Raw genomic sequence first — 20,526 nt, 5'->3', positions numbered from 1 at the left:
TGGCACACCTGTGAGGTGGGATGGATTATCTCAATATAGCAGATGTGCCCACTACCACACATTTGGACTGATTTGTGACCACTGTTTGGGAGGGATGGTTATATTGTGTATTTGGAATGAATTTTAGGTCTCTACGTCCATCCCATGGGGAATGGGAGCAAAAACAAAAGTGTTGCGTTTATATTTTTGTTCAGTGTAGAACAGGATTGTGTGGTTTTAATGTCACAAAACACCATTTTAGATCTAAGCCTCCCAGAAAGTTGGCATTTCAAAGACAAGGCACAAGAGTCAACTACAAGACCACGAGGATTCTAACTTCTCTCTGACATTTGTTTTCAATGGCTAAAAAGGTTTGGGGCACCAAACCCCTGAACTTCCACAATCACAGTTTGAACGAATATAGGGAATATCTCAGAAACACAAAACTACTGAATTATCTCCCTCTGTAGTAATTTAACAAATTAAAGTGTGGGCTCTAGAAAGAAAGACAGCTTCCAGAACTGCACCTCACATTCATATTTAGCTACAGAATGAATGCATTATCACACATTTTTGAACATTCAACTTTAAAGACGACTAAAATGTAAAAAAATTAATTAATTAATTAAAAAAAATAGAAATGATCTCTAAGAACACGCCCATTGTCCCCACCATCTTTAATACATAAATACACATGCAAAAATAGAATTAAGCTCTATTATCTCTCTTTAAAAATGCAGTATAAAGCCTACGACATACCTACACACACACTTTTCCAATATGCAAAATGAATATTGGCTAATGTCTACTTCATAGCTACGACAAATTAGAAATAATGGACCACAAAGTACAAAACACGCTTTATTTTGAGCCAAACTGCAGCCTGATTTTAAGATTTTATCCCCTCTTATTTGTTTACTTAAGAAGGAAATTAGTTGGTTGTATTCCTTCTCTTTTGAGATAAATATTTTTGCGAAGCTTTGTCCTGAAAACTGAACCATTTATTAGAGACGATTGTCTTTCCTACTTTACCCTCCACAAATTAGTTTGTTCACATGTGTTTAGATATTCTTGTGAAGCTTAATACACGTGCACGAATATATGTTAAATATGAAAATCTGATCACAGGTTATCATTTACTGTAAACACGCTTGAGCAGCCTTCCTTGAAAGGCTAGCTCTCAGTTGAAATAAGCAGCCTTCTATTAATAGAAAGTAAATTGTTTTAACGCAACTTCTATTAAGTCGTTAGCTATTGGAGATTTAATAAAAACAAGAGGCTATGGAGAGGTGGTGCGCAATCTGTCAAACAGCTATTTTCATGCTAACAGTTAGCTACCGTTACCATCCGTTTTCAATACCCACGTTAGCTTTTAAGTTAGCTACCTTTAGCAAGTGCTTAGCTTCAGCTAAAATCATCAGTCTTTTAATAAATCATGCACATAATTTACAGCTAATGCCAGCATCGCGACTGACAGTAAATGACAGTTCCAGTGTATAAAAAGCAAAAAGCAAAGCGAAGGACCGACAAATAGCCCGCCAATGGGGTGTTAGCATGCTAACGAACCATTCTGATAGGGTGGCGCTGCTTCGCCGTTCGCTGCAGAGTTCTGGCTGTAGCTGACGGAGCTGTTCAGGTTAGTGAAACCGGGCGCAGACATCGCTGGGTCTTCCCGTCCTTATGCCCGCGAACACACAGCTGACCGAATATACATGAGCGTCACTTTCTCGGACCCAGCCTTCCCCGAGAGAAGCGATTCAGAGGCTGCTACTGCTCAGAAGAGACCCGGGCAGCCTGGCCAGGTCCGTTCGGCTGAAAGCTGAAGCCTCCAGTCGGGATGTTGAGGAGCTTAGCAGCCTCCAGGATGTTGTCCTCTCGCTCCCTCTGGTGGAGTTTCATTTTGCATGTTTCGTTTTCTATAATGTGCACTTTTGTTCTACAAGTATCTTGGCAAATAAAGTACACATGCTTTAATTTCTGTATAAACAGCTATTTTCCGACTGCTGTTCCTTCTCTTTTTGATGGATACCTCCACACATGTTAGTAATCTCACATACACCTTCAACAGTTATTTACAAATAAATACCTGAAACATGTTAACACCTGCAACCAGACTGGTCTCATCTCTATATTCTGTGTTTTTCTCTTCCTTAACGTCTGTCAACACTACCCCTGTATATCTGTAAAAAAAATGTCTTGCTGCTGCAGTATCTCCCTATTCTCTGCTAGTGTACTTTCTCTTCCCCTTTGTTTTTTGTTTTTGTTGGGGGGGTTGCGCCTGTCCCACTTGGTTCTTTAGCCATCATAACTGTTGTCTGATGCCATTGTGGCAGGATGAATGTTATTCCTCAGTTCAACCCACTTTCGGCCTGGCGCATTAGGGGGGCGCTAGTATAAATAGTGGCCATTTGAGCAGTCCTGGATCGCTTACCTGTGATCTCCTTTTGGTCACCTGGCTGACTTCCCTTGGGGTTTATTAACCCCGATTCTTTTGTCCCCGTGATAGAACAGAGAAAACCGACTCATAGTGTGTTAAAACATTTATATTTCTTTTTATTCAATCATCTTCCGGAAGAGAGAGACCCCTGCACAGCCCAAACGCCAGTTGCAAGAGCTCTAACATTTTTAGCTCCACATATGTCTTATATGGTGTTATTTCTGTACTTTGCACGTCACACAGTTTCAAACATTGCTTATATGGCAAAGTTCCTCTTTTCTGTGTCTTATCTGTTAATATGCCTGTGCACTAAAACTCCCTGTTTTTCAGTCTGGCTGAGCACTTAGTTTGTGAGTCAAAAGTGGCCTTGCTCTACAAGCCTTCATTATTAAAGTACATAAAACAATCTAATAGGAAAATAAGGATACTAAGGATATTGATTTCATGACAGGTTGCAGAGATCATTTGTGGTTACCCTTCTGAAGCCTCCATCGCGGCTGGTAGGTGTTTACTCATTGTAGTGTGTAATTTACCTTACTTGGTGGTAAACAGATGTTGTTTTTAGGTCGTAGCTGTAGAAGCCTCCTATGAGCCACTCTGCTCATGTTTCATGACGCGGTTTACTCGGTAATTCAATTTTGTTACGATCTCTGCCTTTTATTGTTCTTTTATACTTATTATGCTTTGCAGGAAGTGTGGGCCTTAGTTTTACGCAAAGCTACGCTAAGTGAAGTGCTGCTGCTTTGCTTTTACTGTCTGTTCCTGTTGCGAGGTTTCTTTTCCTACTGCTGCCAGCCTTTAAAGTGGACTTCGGCGTGGACAACGGCCATATGCGTGCTACGCGAGTCGGCTGGCGTGCATATTGATTGGAAGATTAACTTATAGTCGGGCAGACGGCAAGTTGGAGCAATACCAATTCCGTCTGCCCCATATTTTAAAGTTTTATTTAGGCTGTATGTTTGTTCTTTTTTCCGTTGTTTGATTTGTAGTTTGGGTTTTTGTTACGCCACTGGTGGGAGGCCCTTTTTCTAGATGCGGATCACCAGTGTGTTCCTGCAGTTGGGCTATCCACAGCGTGTGAATATTAGTTTTGTTGTAATATATTAAAATTTTCTTTGTTTCTTTTATTCAGATGCGGAGTGCCGACGTGGAGGAGACTATGGGTGCCTTGGTGGTGGGATCCTTTGAGTGTACACACCTGCCTTTCTTAGTTTATTAGTGTGAGTGTGTGTTTTATCATTGAACCTCGTCTCTATACTGAGTATAACAAACCTAACTGCCTTCTTGGTGATTAGTGTTACTTCCAGTATTATCTGGGTGAAATTCTCAGGGTGGCGTTGTCTTTTAAACTGTGAAGAGTATTTACTTTATTCTCACCTCGTGCTGCTACACCAACAAAGACACCTAGCGGATTTACTTTGCCAAGTGGATCATCACGGCTTTGCCGTATTGGTCCGTTCGATCGACCTTTGTTGTTATTATTAATTAATTAATTTATTTTTTCAGCTGTTACAGACAAGAGAGACATGGCTGGGGGATAGAAAAGGGAGGGGGAAAAGATGAAAGAACAGAAAAATAAAGGGGAAGGGGGACAGTGAGAAAGGGCACTTAAACAGAAAGAAAATCTCCCGGATCACCTGTTGAGAAAAAAAAAGAGAGAGAACAAGCAAAAAAAAAAGAGAGAGAGAGCCGCATAATAAACACAACACCATTGCATTAATCTAGCTAAGTGTAAATAAAAGTAAATACTGAATGTTGTTGTGCAGCACGCAGGACCGACAGCGCACAATGTGATTTGAGGTAGCAGCCAAGAAAGGTGTGGTTTGTGTCTAATAGTGAACACCCGTGTGTACACCGACCGAGCCACGGGCGCCAGGCCCCGCCAAGCAGCCACTGGGAGTGAGCCGATACATACCTGAGCGCCCAGCCCCTTACATTTACATAAAAAAAACTACCGACGCCTGAGGGCATCAACCACCGGCAGGGAGTATGGTGAGGAGAGATAGGCCTCCACACTTTGGAGGGCCTGAAATGTTCCCAGAGAGGTGGCGTCTAAGACCTGACCTGACAATATAGACACAAACGTGCATTCCCACCCTCATGCACGCATATACAAATACTCAGCACTTACCCAACGTAAAGACAGACACAAATGGACACTGTACACACACAATCACCCCCCCCCCACCCTCTATACCCCAGGTCCAGGTACCCTCGCCCCCAGAGGGAAACCGCACCTAGACTCAGGAGATGTTACCCTTTCCCCGGGGGTTGAGGCAAGCAGACTGCCCCCGGCTCCGCAGCAGCAGGGAGACTCCGCATCCCAGACCCCAAACGGACAGCCAGCACCTCCTTCCAGCCCCTCCGCCCCGATGGCTAACAGAGAACGGGGGGGTGTGAAGACCCCATACCTCCCGCTCATGCACAGTGTTGCTGCGTGTTGTTCTAAAGTGCATTTAAAACACGGGAGGGCATGGTGCTTGCTGCCAGAGAGCAGCAGGTGTCAGCACGGCCCCTCCCGAGAACCCTCAATGTCTACATGCATTTAGAATTGAGAGATGGGCACCGGCACCAGAGGTGAGGTTGAATACACAGACCGTCCTTCCTCCTCCCCTTTGAGAAACACGTCAACACCTGCAACCAAACTGTTCTCATCTCTTTATACTGTCTTATCTTCTTCCTTAATGTCTGTCAACACTACCCCTGTATATGTTTTAAAAAATGTCTTCACACTTTGATCTTGAAAGTTAGACTCTTAATTAAAGACACTTTTTTTCATTTCCCACTGTAGAATTGAACACGTTCACCACCAGGGGATGTGTTGAGATGTTTTGGATGTCAACTTGTTTGAAATTTCTCTTTGTTTCTCAGCATTTCTTCAACAGACTTTCTTTTGCAGAATAGCATTATAAGAACATGCTCTTACATGCCTGACCACCTTCTGGTAGATATTAGTATTACACAGCACAAAAGCATAGTCTCAGATCATCTCCAGCTTGGGGTTTTGGAGAGAAATTTATACTGTAGTGGATGTTTCTGCATATCCTGCTGATGGTTTTAGTTTATTTTTGGAAAGGAATGACAGTGTAACCACACATGCTATGTCTCCTTGCACAGTCTTGAGAGTGTAGATACATCCTGTTCCAGTCTTGAGATACTGGGCCTTTATAGAGAGGAGAGTTGAACAGGTCCACATACAGGCATATACCCAGTAGAATCGATATCTGCTCCTTTGTCTGAGTAGGAACAGGGTGAAGAATGCCTCCTCCATCTGGCTATTAATTTGCATGTCTCTGACCAAATTGTTAGAAAACAAAACATTCCCCAAGCATCAATTGGGCCCAGCCTCCTTTAATGAGACATGTCCTCACAGCCCAGCCCTGTGCAGCTTGACTAGCCTACCAGAACAGGCAGGTACCCCACTCCTTCATGTCTGTCACATCACGTTTTCTTAAAAGCTTTATTTTAGTTACTGCTTTCATTTACTGCTTCTGTTGCTGTAACTTTCATGCTATGACCTGCTAAACCTATTATGTAACTGCATACTTTGGCGCTGTTTTTGACATGCATCTATTATTACATATGTTAAAGGGACATTCTGCCACGAGGCAAACAGATGCACTACTGCTTGTGGTTTCTTTAAACAACACCTGCAGTCTCAGTAAGCTACACTAGCCAGAGTTTGGAGAGTTTGGAAAGCAAACGTGCATGGATCCTAGTAATGCATGCAGATCTTGGCTATACATAGAGCACTAAATAATGATGCATCTGTTTGTCAAACAGCTTGAAAACACAAGAGACAAAATATATGTCACAGTTTAAAAGTACGAAACAGAAACATTTATACATACAATAAGTTGAAGTTGAGCTTTCATTAGTGACAAAATGTTCACAATATTCACATGATAAAAACAGATTCAGCAGATATTTTCTTCAATTTCTTCAATAGATTTTCATTAGTTAAAATGTATCTGACTTAATTTCCCACATGCATAAGTATAAAAATTCCTATTTTGAAAATCTGCCACACACATTTTACACTATGTTTATGTTATTTTTAAGCACTGAAATCTGATCATTTTACACATCCTGAGGGATTCTGGGGCGTACGTCAGTGCACTCGCACTCCTCTTTGTGATGTGAGGTCTCCTCGGACTGAGCCTGACCTTTGGTCTGGCACGTGGGGCAGCAAGCGGTGTGGCCGTCCTGTCTGCAGCTTGGACAGGACAGAACCAGCTGGCAGCAGTACTGGGTGGAGCAGAGCTTGTACTGGTCCCACGGATGGCCGCAGTACCTGCAATCTAAACAGAGTCTGTTATCTTATTTAAAAAATACATGTATATTAAGAGAATATTAGAGCTTATGGATGCTTTCTGGTACTTCTAACATGCAGAGAATGGGCTCTGTTTACACACTAACCTGAGATGATGTCACTGTTTGAGGAGATGGCGTAGCGTTCATCAAACACAAAAAGCTTTCCACGATAGAACCCCTCGGGGAAACGCTCCAGGTACTTATGAATTCCACCTTTCAGCTGGTAAACCTCCTTACACACATCCTGGTACCAGATTTAAGAGATAAATATGAACAAGAACTTAAAATATTTGATGCAAACATTTCAGAAATATGCATTTCTCAATACCTAAACTACTAGTAAAAGGCTCCCCCTTGTGGAGAATCAGCAACCTGCAACAAGTGAGCGAGTGAACCCAGCTCCACTAAAAGCTTTCCAGACTGATGACTGAACAGCTTACTTTGGAGCGGAGGTAGGCGGAGCCACGCTCACAGCGGATCCCTCCTGTGCAGTACATCAGAACCTTCTTGTCTCTGAACAGCTCAAGGTTCTGGTCCACGTAGTCTGGGAAGTAGCTGAACTTACGGATATTTGGCGCCAGGCACTGAGTGAACTGCCCCTGAAGGCAAAAAAAACAGCAATTATTAACTGTTACAGCCTTTGCACATTACTCTCTAATAGCACAACCTCAATACCGCTGCTTCTGGCTAAAATACTGAGGCTTATGAAATTGATCCCAGTCATGCTTTTCTGTTTGGATACAGACTCATTATTTCCAGCTACAAATATCAGTGTTCTGCCCATCCTTACTATTTGCTCATGGTAGCTTGTGTAGATGGTGCACAAAAAACTTAAATTACAACATAAATCTCTGGGCATGTCACAAGTATGCCAAGATCATACATTACCCTGAAACCACCAAAATGATCAGATTACAGTTGAATGAAGTCAACAATCTCCTAAAGAAAACAAATTTACTACTCACAATTTTACTCTCATAATAGTTGCGGCAGTCCAGGAGGACGGTGTCATTGCATGAATCTCCTTTAGTCAGAAGAGCCTCCACTTCTTTATGAAACTCGTCGGGCTCCAGATGAACTCCTGAGAGGCAAAACAGACACATACCTGACATTATATACAAGCACAGCATAGAGTTTGTCATCAGCTGGTACAAGAGCACAGCTATGGCTGCAGAGCAGCAATCAAAGCAGACATTTTGCACCTTATTATGATAATAAAGGCAATGATATTAGTAAATCAGCTACAGGTGTCACTTACATTATTAATAATTTCTGTAGGCTTACAGTGTCAGTACAAATAGTACCTGCCAGCTGGTAAGATATAAGATCTGGGTCCACTCCCATTGGGACAATCTCCTTGTAGACCCCAACCTTCAACTCTGTAAAACACTCTGCGCCACCGTCACTGGTCTGAACAAACCCACAAAAACAGCCCCATTAATATTCAAAGATTAACAAAAATAAATTAATAACTGCTTAAAGTCTGATTATGGACAAACCACACCCTGATGGAGCCTATAACAGAGTCCTATGATCCTATGAAGCAATATTAAGAGGGGGAGGTGACACTAGTATATAAAATTTCCCTTTATCTGATTCTGACCTTAAAATCCTCCTCATCCATCTCGAACAGCGGATGTGAACGCATTGCTTCTATGTAAATGTCAGTGGCCAAGTTTGTGCCACCAACTGTTCCGTTGATGCCTTCAGTCGCCACCCTCACCTGAAGAAAAAGATCAACACATATTTTAATGGCACGGTTTCACTGAAATTAAGAGAAAAGCCTTTTTTCTTTGCTCTTTCATAGAAGTGTTCCTCAACCCAAGACTGGATGGGACAATTCATTCACCTTGCCCGTTAAGTGGAGCTTCTCACACAGAGCTTTCTGCCAAGCACAGATGACATGTGGCTCCTCGACGCGACAGTAGTGATAGTAAAGCAGAACCCTGCCTGGACCGCTGATGGAGAACAAGAGAACAAAGAACAAAAATAAAACATCAAATTCAAAAATTAAAATGGGACACATTAATAATCTACATATATAGATTAGAAATATAGAATATAGTGAAATAACTGTATTGAGATTGTCTTTACTTTTTAAGTTGCTCCTCAGAGATGTGGCTGATATCGGGAATCCACACAGAGACGTCCACCGTTTCTCCACTGTGCTCATTCACCTGCGCTGCTTCGGGCTCTTCTTCCAGTTGGCTAAACAAATGCTCATACTCGTCCTGTGCAAGCTGCTGTATTTCAGCATTGTGCACTCTGGCCACGTGTTTGTGAATGGCGGCGTGCTCGATGAACGTCTGGCCGCAGCAGCACCACAAAGGGCTTCCTTCCTCGTGACTACCGTCCTTCTTGGATGCCACAAAGGCAGCAAATGACTGAGGGGATAACATAAAAAACAATTAAAGAGTTAAATCTTTAACATGGTCAAACAGATGTTTAAGATTATAAGACAGTGGCTGTGTGATCGTATGCCACAGTTTGGTGCATATGTTGCCCAATATGCGATAATATTGAAATTTGTCCAGAGTAGTTTAGAAACTGTATCCGTTTCTAAAATAAATGACTCAAAAGTTGGAAAATAATGACCCTTCCTTCTTAACAATATATTACTATTGTATTATTATTATATTATCCAACTTAGGGTGGTTGGGCGAGATGGAGCCTATCCCAGCTGACATTGGAAGGTAGGTGGGGCACACCCCATCTGTCAGTCCATCACAGACTGTAAAACAGGACATGGGAGCATATCAAAGTACAAGGAGGAAACCTATGAGGGGGGAGAGTGAAAACTCTACTCAAAAAGACCAACAGGTTTAAACCCTAGGACCTTCTGTAAAGACTGTGACCACTGCCCAACTGTTTGTAATACAAACTTAAGAATAAGAGTTGACATATCGACATCTGAATTTTTAAATCTGTCAGCATCAGCCTTCCTTGGCCTCTAAGTTATACAACAACAACAACAACAACAACAATAATGATGATAATAATAGGAAAATAAAGTTTTTTAAGTAGAAGAACTACTTTTTTCTGCTACACTCCCAGCACACAGCTGAGAAACCACTGATTAAAAATACAGAATTACAGAATGCAAAACAGATCATAACGGGTTTTTTTTAATATTGTTGTTCATAAATTTGTAAACTGTCACCAATTGTCTTTTGCAATTTGAAGTTTTTTTTCATGAGTGTGCTCAAATGTGTATGTATTTTCAGATTTTAACTAGAAAATACAGATTACAGATCAGATTCATTTAGATGCTTAGAGAGGCCAGTGATAATTTAAGGCTTTTATCTTTCTTAGATTTTGAGATATTAATGTTCAAACATTGCCTCAGACTTCAATGTGGGAAAAACAAAATTAAATATCTTGAAATTTCACAATAATCGTTATATATGTCCAACAATTGAACCATAAAACAGGGATTCCAGTCAGTGTGTCCTGATGCTCACCTTTCTCCTGCAGAAGCTGTAGTATCTCCTTTGTGGGGCAGAAAGTTGCTTCTCCTGTTTGAATCCATTACAAATTGAAGAGTCAACCTCCCAGTTTATAAACTCTGAGCAGGGTGTATCATCCGCCGCCATTGTGTTTTTAAAGAGCTTTTAAAACAGTTGGCGACTAACCCGTCTCACCAGAATTAAAGATAAATTCTAACATATTATTTTAAGGAAACAAACAAACACATCCTCCAAACGTGCACCGGAAAACTCAGCACAAGACTCCGGACACCAAAGACGGGTGCACTTTCCGGGTTAGCCGGATGTGCTTCACTTGAATCAGACCGCTTTTATTTTTCTCTGAGCGGCTGGCTGCTGAATGATCCATAGATAAACTCGTTTAACGGACTCATTGTTTTGTTTCTCGTTCAACACATATTTTGGCTTTGTTACATTCACATCGAAGCGGGGTGAAACATGTCCAGGAGGCGGCACAGCGATGAGAACGACGGTGAGTCGGTGCACGTTAACGGCGTGTTATTCACACCGTTAGGCTAACCAGCGGTGGCTAGCTGGCGTTAGCGAGCTTTTCATGCGTCCCCTACGCACTGTTGGGAGGGTTATTTTACTAGTTTAATGTTTGGGTTTTATCGGCGAGATCCAGAAAGTTCAAAACCAGTGATGACCGCAGTATTCAGTTACATTGTGGCGCACTGAAAGCGAGAAAAGTGCTCAAACAGTCGCATGCAGCCGCAAAATGAACCGGTGCAGCTAGCTGCAGGATTAGCTGGCGTTAATCAGCGTAGTCAGCGACTATGGGGGCGGTAACCAAACACTTCAAAACATGCACGAGATTTAGTGTTAACATCTGATTGAAAGTTTAACTATGGATCTGGATTTATGGGCGGGGAAAATCACCTAAAAGTATCAAATATTTTCCCGCAGAGTGCAAGATCCTGAAATTAAATGTGACCTGGTCTGTTTAAAGATTAAACCAGATCTCTTCTCTTAATCTGGGACTATGGTAACTTTGCATATGTACATGGGCAAATCAAGTTTCTTAATATAGCACTTCAAATACTACAGTCATTCAAGATGCTTTACACGATTAAGATTAAAACAGAAAAGAAGGGAAATGCAGAAATAGTAGTAATATTCATAGCAACCACAATAATAGCAATGATGGTAATAAAAAGCAGAGATGTCAAAAGTTATTTTGTGTCATGGTTCACACACAGCCGCACATACAGTTTGAATTATAAAACAGTTTTTGTTAATTCACAGAAAATACCCTGTCTTTTTTTTTTTTGTCACGTCTCTCTTTTAAAAATTATACATTTGTACAGTAAACGGAAACATATCTGTCATTTAATTGTTCGCCTGTTGCTTAATTACTTTGGCATAGGATCAGTGGCCATGGAGTTCTTTATCTGTATAAAAACCTATAAAAGTTATGAAAATACAATCAAGAAGCCAGAATTAATGCCCTCCTTCACACTTTTGAAAGCTGCCCATGGAGGCCAGACTGGAGTATTTCCTGGGCCTATTGTGGCCCCTGGCCCTTGTGTTTGACACCCCTGGTTAACAGCATAGCAGCTAAGTGCTTTATTAGCCTGTTTAGTTTAAGCTTCAAGCAGTATTAGGTGACCAGATCTTGCAAACCTTAGGGTTTGTATCTATAAAACAACTCGGACATATATTTAGGGCTGAAGCCCTTTAATGAGTTGTGTAGTTTCTTTTCCAGGAAGGCGCACATTAGGTTAAGTCATCAGATTTTGAAGGAGTTTGCTAGTATGAAGTACCTACGCCGTGCACTTAAAACAAGTATAGAACTGCTGTTAGGTGTGGCAGTCTGCATGCGACACCAGGAAAATAACTTATTAATCCCAGAAAGAGAACGCTGTTGATACGATAAGACATAACAAACAACCACTCGAGACTACATCCTTACTTTTAATATATTAACAGTGTTAATAAACCTTTATATAAATAACAGAAAATAGAGAAAAAATAATGTAAAAATAATTTGGTCCCCTTTAAATGTTCAATTCAATTGCTGGATTCATGTTTTGTTAATGCTCTTATTCTTTAAATGACAGTGTAAGTGTGCTTTTCTGAACTTCACATAGCTTTATTTTATCAGACCATTGTTTAATTCATAGTCCTGTGCTGTCTGAAAACCACTGAACGTGTAACTGATGAACACAGCGGAGAATTTATCATCCTTACTTTGAAAAGACTCATTGAGATTAGAGTGCACTAGCTAAGAGAAACTGACAGATAATTCCTACAGGAGCTGGTTGAGCCTCTTCTGGCTCTGATTATTGTGTTACTCTTTCACCTTTCCAGGAGGTCAAGCCCATAAGAGGAGGAGAACATCGGAGCCGATTGAGATCGAAGACCGTCTGGAGTCACTGATATGTCGTGTTGGGGAAAAGGTAAGGAGACTCTACAGGAAGGACACATTTTTATTTTCAGGATGAGTAGCTTCATTTTCCACTCTAGAGAGATGAGCCTCACAAGTTCAGTGCAAAACTTTGCTTCTAAAGTAAATGCCAGAATGTTCTTTTTAGGTCTTCTTTGCTTTGTGTTAAATTGCTTTCTAGTGACAAATTGCTCTTGTGCGAAAATATTTCCTTACAGAGCACATCATCCCTCGAGAGCAACCTGGAGGGCCTCGCTGGCGTCTTAGAGGCAGACCTCCCAAACTACAAAAGCAAAATTCTGCGCATTTTATGTGCTGTGTACGTTCACACCTCTCACCCTTTGATTTCTAATCAATTTTGCAAGTGTGTTTTGTGTGGCGGCAGTCATTATATGTTGTCATTTGTTGACAGTGCCCGCCTCCTGCCCGAGAAGCTGACCGTTTATACGACCTTAGTCGGCCTCCTTAACGCCAGGAACTACAACTTTGGGGGCGAGTTCGTTGAGGCCATGATCAGGCAGTTGAAGGAGACGTTAAAAAACAACTTGTACAGTGAAGCTGTTTACTTGGTATGCTGGCTTTTATAATAATCCTACAGATTGCTTTTAAACTAATTAACATGGCCACTTTGTATTTATTTTACATAATGACATCTCTTTCTTTAGGTGCGTTTTCTGTCTGATTTGGTCAACTGCCACGTGATTGCTGCTCCCTCTATGGTGGCCATGTTTGAAAACTTTGTCAGTGTTACTCAGGAGGAAGATGTGCCACAGGTAGGCAGATGGTTTATGGTGTAAAACAAGCTGCATGGTACCCAAAAGCAATTTAAATAATTTGTAATGTTCACATTTGAGCCAGACCTTACATTAAAATAGTAATTATTTGATTTATCTGTTTCTTTCTTTCTTTTAATTTTGGTGAGTCTTTATCATTATGGAGCACATTTTGATCTTTTTTCACTAGCCCATGGCTGTGTCACAGTCCACACTGTGGTGGATTATGATCCATTCCTTTAACTGGTCTCTTTTTTTGTCAGGTTCGGTCGGACTGGTTTGTGTACGTCGTTCTGTCCTGTCTGCCCTGGGTTGGGAAGGAGCTCTATGAGAAGAAGGACGTGGAGATGGACCGGCTCCTCAGCCAGATCGAAGGCTACCTCAAGTACGTTCCCCGGTTTGGTTAGATTTTAATTAAGCAATCATCGTTTGCTGCCGTTGTTTTGTTTTTATTCTTGGCTACATCCACATTTTTCAGGAGGAGAGTAAAGACCCATGTCCCCATGCTGCAGGTGTGGACTGCAGATAAACCCCATCCACAAGAGGAGGTGAGTCTTGCAGTCGGTTAAACAACAGCAAATATGTGCAATGGTCAAAACAGTAAAACAGTAAAAGTGTCTCCTTATGGCCTCATGTTTACTAGAGCTTGCTGTTTGGATACAGCAATGTTTGTTTTCGTCTGAATAAACGGATCGTATTTTCCTTCCTCCAGTACCTGGACTGCCTTTGGGCTCAAATTCAGAAGCTGAAGAAAGACCGCTGGCAGGAGCGTCACATTCTTCGTCCCTACATCGCCTTTGACAGCGTGCTCTGCGAGGCCCTGCAACACAACCTGCCCCCCTTCACCCCACCGGGCCACATGCCCGACGCCCAGTACCCCATGCCCCGGGTTATCTTCCGCGTGTTTGACTACACCGACGCCCCAGAGGTTCATTACAAATAAAACGCTGTCTGTCAAACTCTTCTTCTGCAACTTTTTACATATTCATCTCTTTCTGTTCAGGGACCTGTTATGCCCGGCAGCCATTCTGTGGAGAGATTTGTTATAGAGGAAAACCTGCACTGCATTATCAAAACTCACTGGAAAGAGAGGAAAACATGGTGAGCAATGAGGGCTTTTTGTTTTTTGTTTAAACCTGAATGTGTGAATAAATAGTGACTCGTATTAATTTTTTACTAAAATGCTTAAACTAATTTTTTGTTGTTCTATTCCTAACTCTCAGCGCTGCCCAGCTCCTCAGCTACCCAGGGAAAAATAAGATCCCACTCAACTATCATATCGTCGAGGTATATTTATTTATATTTGTTTCTGGCATCAAAAAGTAGAAACAGTGCAGAGCTGTTTTAGTCTAATCTGCTGGCTTAATGGCTTTTTTTTTCTCTTGTAGGTGATCTTTGGGGAACTTTTCCAGCTGCCCTCGCCGCCTCACATCGATGTCATGTACACCACACTGCTGATCGAGCTCTGCAAACTGCAGCCCGGATCGTTGCCCCAAGTCGTATCCTTGATTATTTTATCTTAAAAAAATAACCTTTAGCTGCTCCTTTGAAAAATTTGAACACTTGTTTGAATTAAATACACCAAACTGTTGCAAAAGGCAACCGTGGCCATCTTTAATTTAGATTAGTTTTAGAGATTAACAGGGCCTAAGTATTTTAGCAGTCGGTCTTATGTAATCCATGTTCAAACCCCAGGATTCAATACTGAGACGCTGAGAGTTTGGTGAAATAGTTTATCGTGGGTAACCTTGGCTGTGGGGCTAAAAGGTTAGCATTTGAGTCAAATGTGTGACTGGATTCTCCTCTCTGTTGTTCCTGTGACATTTTCTTCATAATAATTTAATACAGGCAGCAAAAATATGCACCAGATAATGCAAAAACACATATTTGCCATGTTGCGATCAAATTGAATAATTCTTCTAGGGCATCCATTCTCATCTGCTGATCCTTGTCAGGGTCACAGGGGGGCTGGAGCCTATCCCAGCTACCATACAGCGAGAGGTGGGGTACGCCCCGGGACAGGTTGCCAGCCTGATTAAGGGCTGGCAACAGAGAGACAGACAACCATTCATACACATTCACTCACACACATTCACTCCTATGGGCAGTTCAGTTAACTTGAACTCACTAACTGTAACACAACAAGGAGCTTAATGAGTAGAAGTGTTTGTGAAAGGACACAAATGGAGATCAGATTTGACTTGTCTTAATGAGCACATATGTAGAAAACACACTATAGTTGGGAAATTGTTAAAGGTTTAACAATTAGAAGTTGTTGTTATTGGAGCCTTAACACCTGCCCGTTAGTTGGCCCAAGCCACAGAGATGCTTTACATGAGACTGGACACCATGAACACCACCTGCATAGACCGGTAATGTTTCTGTGTCTTAACTTTAACAGTACAAAGAGGTTTCCTGACTCTCATTTAACTCTAATGTGATCACACTGCTAATTTTTGCAGACTAATCAACTGGTTTTCTCATCATTTGAGCAACTTCCAGTTCCGATGGAGCTGGGATGACTGGTGAGTGACTGACTGGGAGCATTTAAAGTGGCTCTATTTATGTTTTGCCTTTTTAATATTATAACCTAAATCATGCTCTGTCTTAAAGGTCTGACTGCTTGACCGTGGATCTAGAGAAACCCAAGCCCAAGTTTGTCAAAGAGGTTCTGGAGAAGTGCATGAGGTATTGGGGCACTATTTATGCTTTCTTTGAGTTTTCCAGTCCTGTAGAGGAGATCAGGACACAAGAGTCAGGTGTAGTAATATAGTTAGAGAGGGTTTATCTTCTTTATCTTGAGTGTTTGTGACAGTGTATCAGGGCCACTATAGGGAAGAAGTAAGGCTGGGAAGAGAGTACAATAACAAGAAAACATTTAAAAATCCCTTTGGATTAGAAAATTGTAGCGGAAAGAACGTCTGTGTTTTTGCTCATTTCTCTGTTGTGCTGCTTTAATCGCAGACTTTCATACCACCAGAGGATAGTGGACATCGTGCCTCCAACCTTTTCGGCCCTCATTCCTGCTGACCCCATCTTTACATATAAATATCCAGACGAGAGTGCCTGTAAGACTGCCAGACATTTTGTTTTCTTGTTAGTTAAAAACAAAAAGGAGCAGACTGATAACTAAATACTGGACTCTGCTGCTTCATAGCCTCGTTACCGGGTTACCCCATGTCCATCACCGTCAGTAACGCCATCAAGAACAGAGCATCTAACGAAGAGATCCTCACCGTCCTCAAAGAGGTCCCCAACCCCAACCAGGAAGATGATGATGGTTTGTTTCCTGTTTCGTTTTACTTGCTCCTGCATGAAAAGTTCATTTGTGCAGTGCTGTCTTTCTCCTACACTTCTCCCTTCTTTGATTACATTTCTTTCTCGGTCCCTCCAGACGAGGGCGAGAGCTTCAATCCGCTGAAGATCGACGTGTTCCTGCAGACTCTGCTCAACCTAGCAGCCAAATCCTTCAGCCACTCGTTCAGTGCACTCGGCAAGTAAGGAACATCTGTTGCCACCAAAATGTTGTATTGTATTCATCTATGATACAGAGAGATGTATCGGATGCTTTTCTGCTGTTATACAAAGTGCCAGAAACTATTATTTGTTAAGAGCTGAAATAAAAGGAAAATTATTTAATTTAGTTGCTTTTTATGCTCTGAATGCACATGCAGTGACTGGAGAGCTGCTGGCCTCACCTGCGTCTGATTGCTTTCAGATTTCACGAGATCCTGAAGACTCTGGCCAACAGTGACGAGGGAAAGCTGCACCTCCTCAAAGTGTTGTATGAAGTGTGGAGGAACCACCCGCAGGTACAACAAACAGACCCACGAGCATGTAAATGAAGCCAGTTTTTTTTTTTTTTTGGTGGTTCATGTAAACTCTGCTGATTGGCAGATGATCGCCGTGTTGGTGGACAAATTGATTCGGACGCAGGTTGTGGACTGTGCTGCAGTTGCCAACTGGCTCTTCTCTCAGGACATGGCCCACGAGTTCACCAGGTGGGACACGCAGATGTTTAGGTTTTAGCTCTCATGACGCAAGCGCAGCGTCTTCTCTGTAAACTGAAAGACTTTGTGCCTCATCTAGACTTTTCATCTGGGAGATCCTGCACTCGACCATCCGAAAGATGAACAAACACGTGCAGAAGATCCAGAAGGAGCTGGAGGAGGCCAAAGACAAACTGGAGAAACAGCAGCACAAGAGGGTAACCCTCCCCCCAATATGCAATCATCATTATTTTAACGTTAAACTTAAAATAATGAACAAATTGTGTAAAATGAATTCAAATTTTTGTTCACTACTAGCGCGACAGCGGGGACGACGAGGATATGGACAAGAACAGTGAAGATGAGGAGGGTCAGCTGGAGGAGCAGATAGAGAGGCTCCAGGAGAAGGTGGAGTCTGCTCAGAGCGAGCAGAAAAACCTCTTCCTTGTCATCTTCCAGGTACGGAAGACTACAGTTTATCTTCTTAACTACTTAACCGGTTTCAAGGTTGCAGCGCTGCTGGTGCCAGCTCTCCAACTTATGCAACTTCTGCAGGTGGAAGTAAACAAGGGATTTAATCTTTTGTAGTGCCCTCTAGTGGCCCTGTGTCAAGTGGCTTGTGTCTGTGTTAAATCTGAGCAGATCCCCACATCACTGCAGCTGATTGCTCCTTAGAAGGTAAACATTGTGTGCTAACAGCACTGTAGAAAGGGTTAGATCTATAATCATCACAAGTGAAGACACATGAAACAACTGCTGGGTTTGAATCTGACCCGCCTCCTCCGGCTCTGTCAAATGTCAGTGAAGGAAGAATGAGGGGACGGATTAAATTCTGGGATTAGACCAAAAAAAAAAAAAATCTCCGAACAGAATTGATTTTCTACCAGGGTTGTGTTCAAGAAAGTGGAATCAGTAAAAACTGAGGTTTTCAGTTCCCCAACAACGGAAGTTAAACTCTGGTTTAGTTTCTGGTTTTGGCCTCCTCTCGTCACCAAAGCAGCTGACTGCCACTTTATTTCATTTCCTCATTAGAGAGACAAGGTCAAAGCTCATATCGGACCACAGTAACAGACGATGTTTTAAAAGATAAATGCGATCACTTAGAGTGAACACACTCAGAGCTGACTGATCGGTTTTTCTGGAACTGAATACTCAAAGGTTGTTAAACTTCCTGGATTCGTGTAGGCTAAAATGGTTGCCAGCGTCATGACAGTCACCACTGCAGACTCTTTCTTCTTTCTCGAGCTGAAGAGATTAAAATGCAAAGATAAAAGCTTGCTCCATAAAAGCATTTTTAAATGAGGCTTTTCCCCATCCTTAGCGTTTCATCATGCTGTTGACGGAGCACCTGGTTCGCTGTGAAACGGGCAGCGTTGACATCAGCACGCCCTGGTACAAAAACGGCATCGAGCGGCTGCAGCAAATCTTCCTCATGGTAAAAGCACAAAACACTCTCACACACATCATTAGATTTCTTTTATTAATGCCCACTTAGTCTGATTTTAGTTTTCTTTGGGTGAGTAAAAATTTTGACTTTCTTTACTCCTCCGGAAAAGGACAAGCAATTACTTTCTTTGTAGTTTTAAGACTTTTGAGACAAACACAAATTTCACACACATTAGTAGGTTCAACGGGACTTACGGCATCCATAAAGCTACTTGGAAAATCAGAAAAATATAAATGACGAAGTTGTCTGCCACATTTTCATTTAAAAAAAAAATAAAATAAAAAATGTAATTTCAAGCATGCATAGCACACTGCATGCAGGCCAGTAGTGCTTACATGCAAAGTGAGCCACTCTGACTCTAAAAATCTAAAATATCTGATAGAGCAGAGAGGCTGGAATCTCATTTATAAAGGCTACTTTGTCTTCTATTATCCAATTTATTTTTCTTATTTAATTAACAACATAGGGGTTCCTTATATTATAAACCAGGGGTGGGCAACTCCAGGCCGCAAGGGCCGGTGTCCTGCAGGTTTTAGATCTCACCCTGGGTCTACACACCTGAATCAAATGATTAGTTCATTACCAGGCCTCTAGAGATCTTCAAGACATGCTGAGGAGGTAATTTAGCCATTTAAATCAGCTGTGTTGGATCAAGGACACATCTAAAACCTGCAGGACACCGGCCCTTGAGGCCTGGAGTTGCCCACTCCTGCTATAAACTAAAGGCCCTTCATTTTGAGGGACCTAGCAGCACTTGGCAAGTGGGGGAAGGAACAACTCTTTTAACAGGAAGAGATGTCCAGCAGAATCTCAGGCTCAGGTGCAGGCTTTAAGATGCTAAGAGTAGCACTGTAAACATGAGGCAAATACTGCTGTGCTGGACATGAGCCAATATAAACATGCCAGCTTTATGTAATTCACTCAGTTCCAGTTGGCTTTTGGTTCAACAGGAGAACGGGCTGGAACCCTTTACTACCAAAAGAGACATTTTGGGGGGGGGGAAGAAAAATCTTTCCACACACTGCTAAGTTCTGTACCTTTAATGTATCTGAATATGGAAACCAAGGCTAGCTTTACCCTAAACTCACTCTGTGAACTCTATTGTGACGTCTCCCCCTCGTTCTGCAGCACCACGCGACCATCCAGCAGTACATGGGAACCCTGGAGAACCTGCTGTTCACCGCCGAGCTCGACCACCACATCCTGGCCGTGTACCAGCAGTTCTGCGCCCTGCAGCTTTGAGACACACGATCCCGATGAAATGTGTACTTGTGTTCACCCGATGTGATGAAGCGACACATTAGAAAAACCAGCTCTTGCATCAAGAATCTCCTCTTCAGTTTTATTTTCCTGTCTGGTGCCATTCATTTCACTCATGTGCAGCCACATCAGAGGATGTCTGTTGAGAAAATCTTTAATTTGTGGTAGCGCTCCTTTTTTTTCTTTTGGATGTATTCCTTTGTTTTCTCTTTTGTTTATTTTTACCTCCTGGCCATATTGTTATGAATGGATCTTTTTAAAAACTGTATGAAGACGGAGCTACAGAAATAATCTTCATAGGAAGGGAGGTTCCAGGTCGGTTCTGACTGATTCTGAATCTAGAGAGTGCTCTACTTTTTTATATTTGTTTTATGTGGAATTGGGAAGTAATTAAAGCTCTACAGAGTCTTTATCCATCCACTCGTTTGTGTTATTGAGTCTTCATGAAAATACAGA

The 20,526-nt window shown here is 41.9% G+C and overlaps 3 protein-coding genes across 5 annotated transcripts in view; 1 reads left to right on the top strand and 2 right to left on the bottom strand.

The window, feature by feature from the left end:
* Nucleotides 1-1,867, bottom strand: part of sec24b (SEC24 homolog B, COPII coat complex component) — a 28,318-nt gene extending 26,451 nt beyond the window's left edge. For both annotated transcript variants that reach the window (XM_014334133.2, XM_042221734.1), the window contains exon 1: nt 1,546-1,867. In XM_014334133.2, the coding sequence (XP_014189619.2) occupies nt 1,546-1,639 (94 nt within the window). In that variant the 5' untranslated portion in view covers nt 1,640-1,867. The remainder of the gene's footprint in view (nt 1-1,545) is intronic.
* Nucleotides 1,868-4,906: 3,039 nt separating this feature from the next.
* Nucleotides 4,907-10,458, bottom strand: LOC102301916 (thiosulfate sulfurtransferase/rhodanese-like domain-containing protein 2). 2 transcript variants are annotated; one of them, XM_005924056.3, is made up of 9 exons: nt 10,192-10,458; nt 8,825-9,114; nt 8,580-8,688; nt 8,334-8,453; nt 8,035-8,140; nt 7,696-7,811; nt 7,171-7,329; nt 6,836-6,974; nt 4,907-6,717 (listed from the first exon to the last, which is right to left on the bottom strand). In XM_005924056.3, the coding sequence occupies exons 1-9, from the start codon at nt 10,321-10,323 to the stop codon at nt 6,497-6,499; spliced, it is 1,392 nt and encodes a 463-aa protein (XP_005924118.1). In that variant the 5' UTR covers nt 10,324-10,458; the 3' UTR covers nt 4,907-6,496. The 2 variants fall into 2 exon arrangements, with proteins under 2 accessions (XP_005924118.1, XP_014189618.1); XM_014334132.2 differs by having other exon boundaries at nt 6,614-6,728.
* Nucleotides 10,459-10,506: 48 nt separating this feature from the next.
* Nucleotides 10,507-20,490, top strand: LOC102302231 (nuclear cap-binding protein subunit 1). Its single transcript, XM_005924057.3, has 23 exons — nt 10,507-10,687; nt 12,526-12,614; nt 12,820-12,920; nt 13,014-13,170; nt 13,267-13,374; nt 13,638-13,759; nt 13,853-13,922; nt 14,087-14,302; nt 14,378-14,475; nt 14,598-14,661; nt 14,763-14,873; nt 15,682-15,746; nt 15,837-15,899; nt 15,988-16,062; nt 16,339-16,442; nt 16,532-16,654; nt 16,769-16,871; nt 17,093-17,186; nt 17,272-17,375; nt 17,464-17,581; nt 17,682-17,822; nt 18,685-18,798; nt 19,939-20,490. The coding sequence occupies exons 1-23, from the start codon at nt 10,654-10,656 to the stop codon at nt 20,050-20,052; spliced, it is 2,388 nt and encodes a 795-aa protein (XP_005924119.1). The 5' UTR covers nt 10,507-10,653; the 3' UTR covers nt 20,053-20,490.
* Nucleotides 20,491-20,526: the final 36 nt, after the last annotated feature.

This window comes from Haplochromis burtoni, unplaced genomic scaffold, assembly GCF_018398535.1.
Source record: "Haplochromis burtoni strain Fernald_Lab_line unplaced genomic scaffold, NCSU_Asbu1 Contig_73, whole genome shotgun sequence".
In the NCBI taxonomy this organism is placed as follows: Eukaryota; Metazoa; Chordata; class Actinopteri; order Cichliformes; family Cichlidae; genus Haplochromis; species Haplochromis burtoni.
The sequence above is the reverse complement of the archived record's forward strand: the minus strand, read 5'-3'. Positions and strand labels throughout refer to the sequence as shown.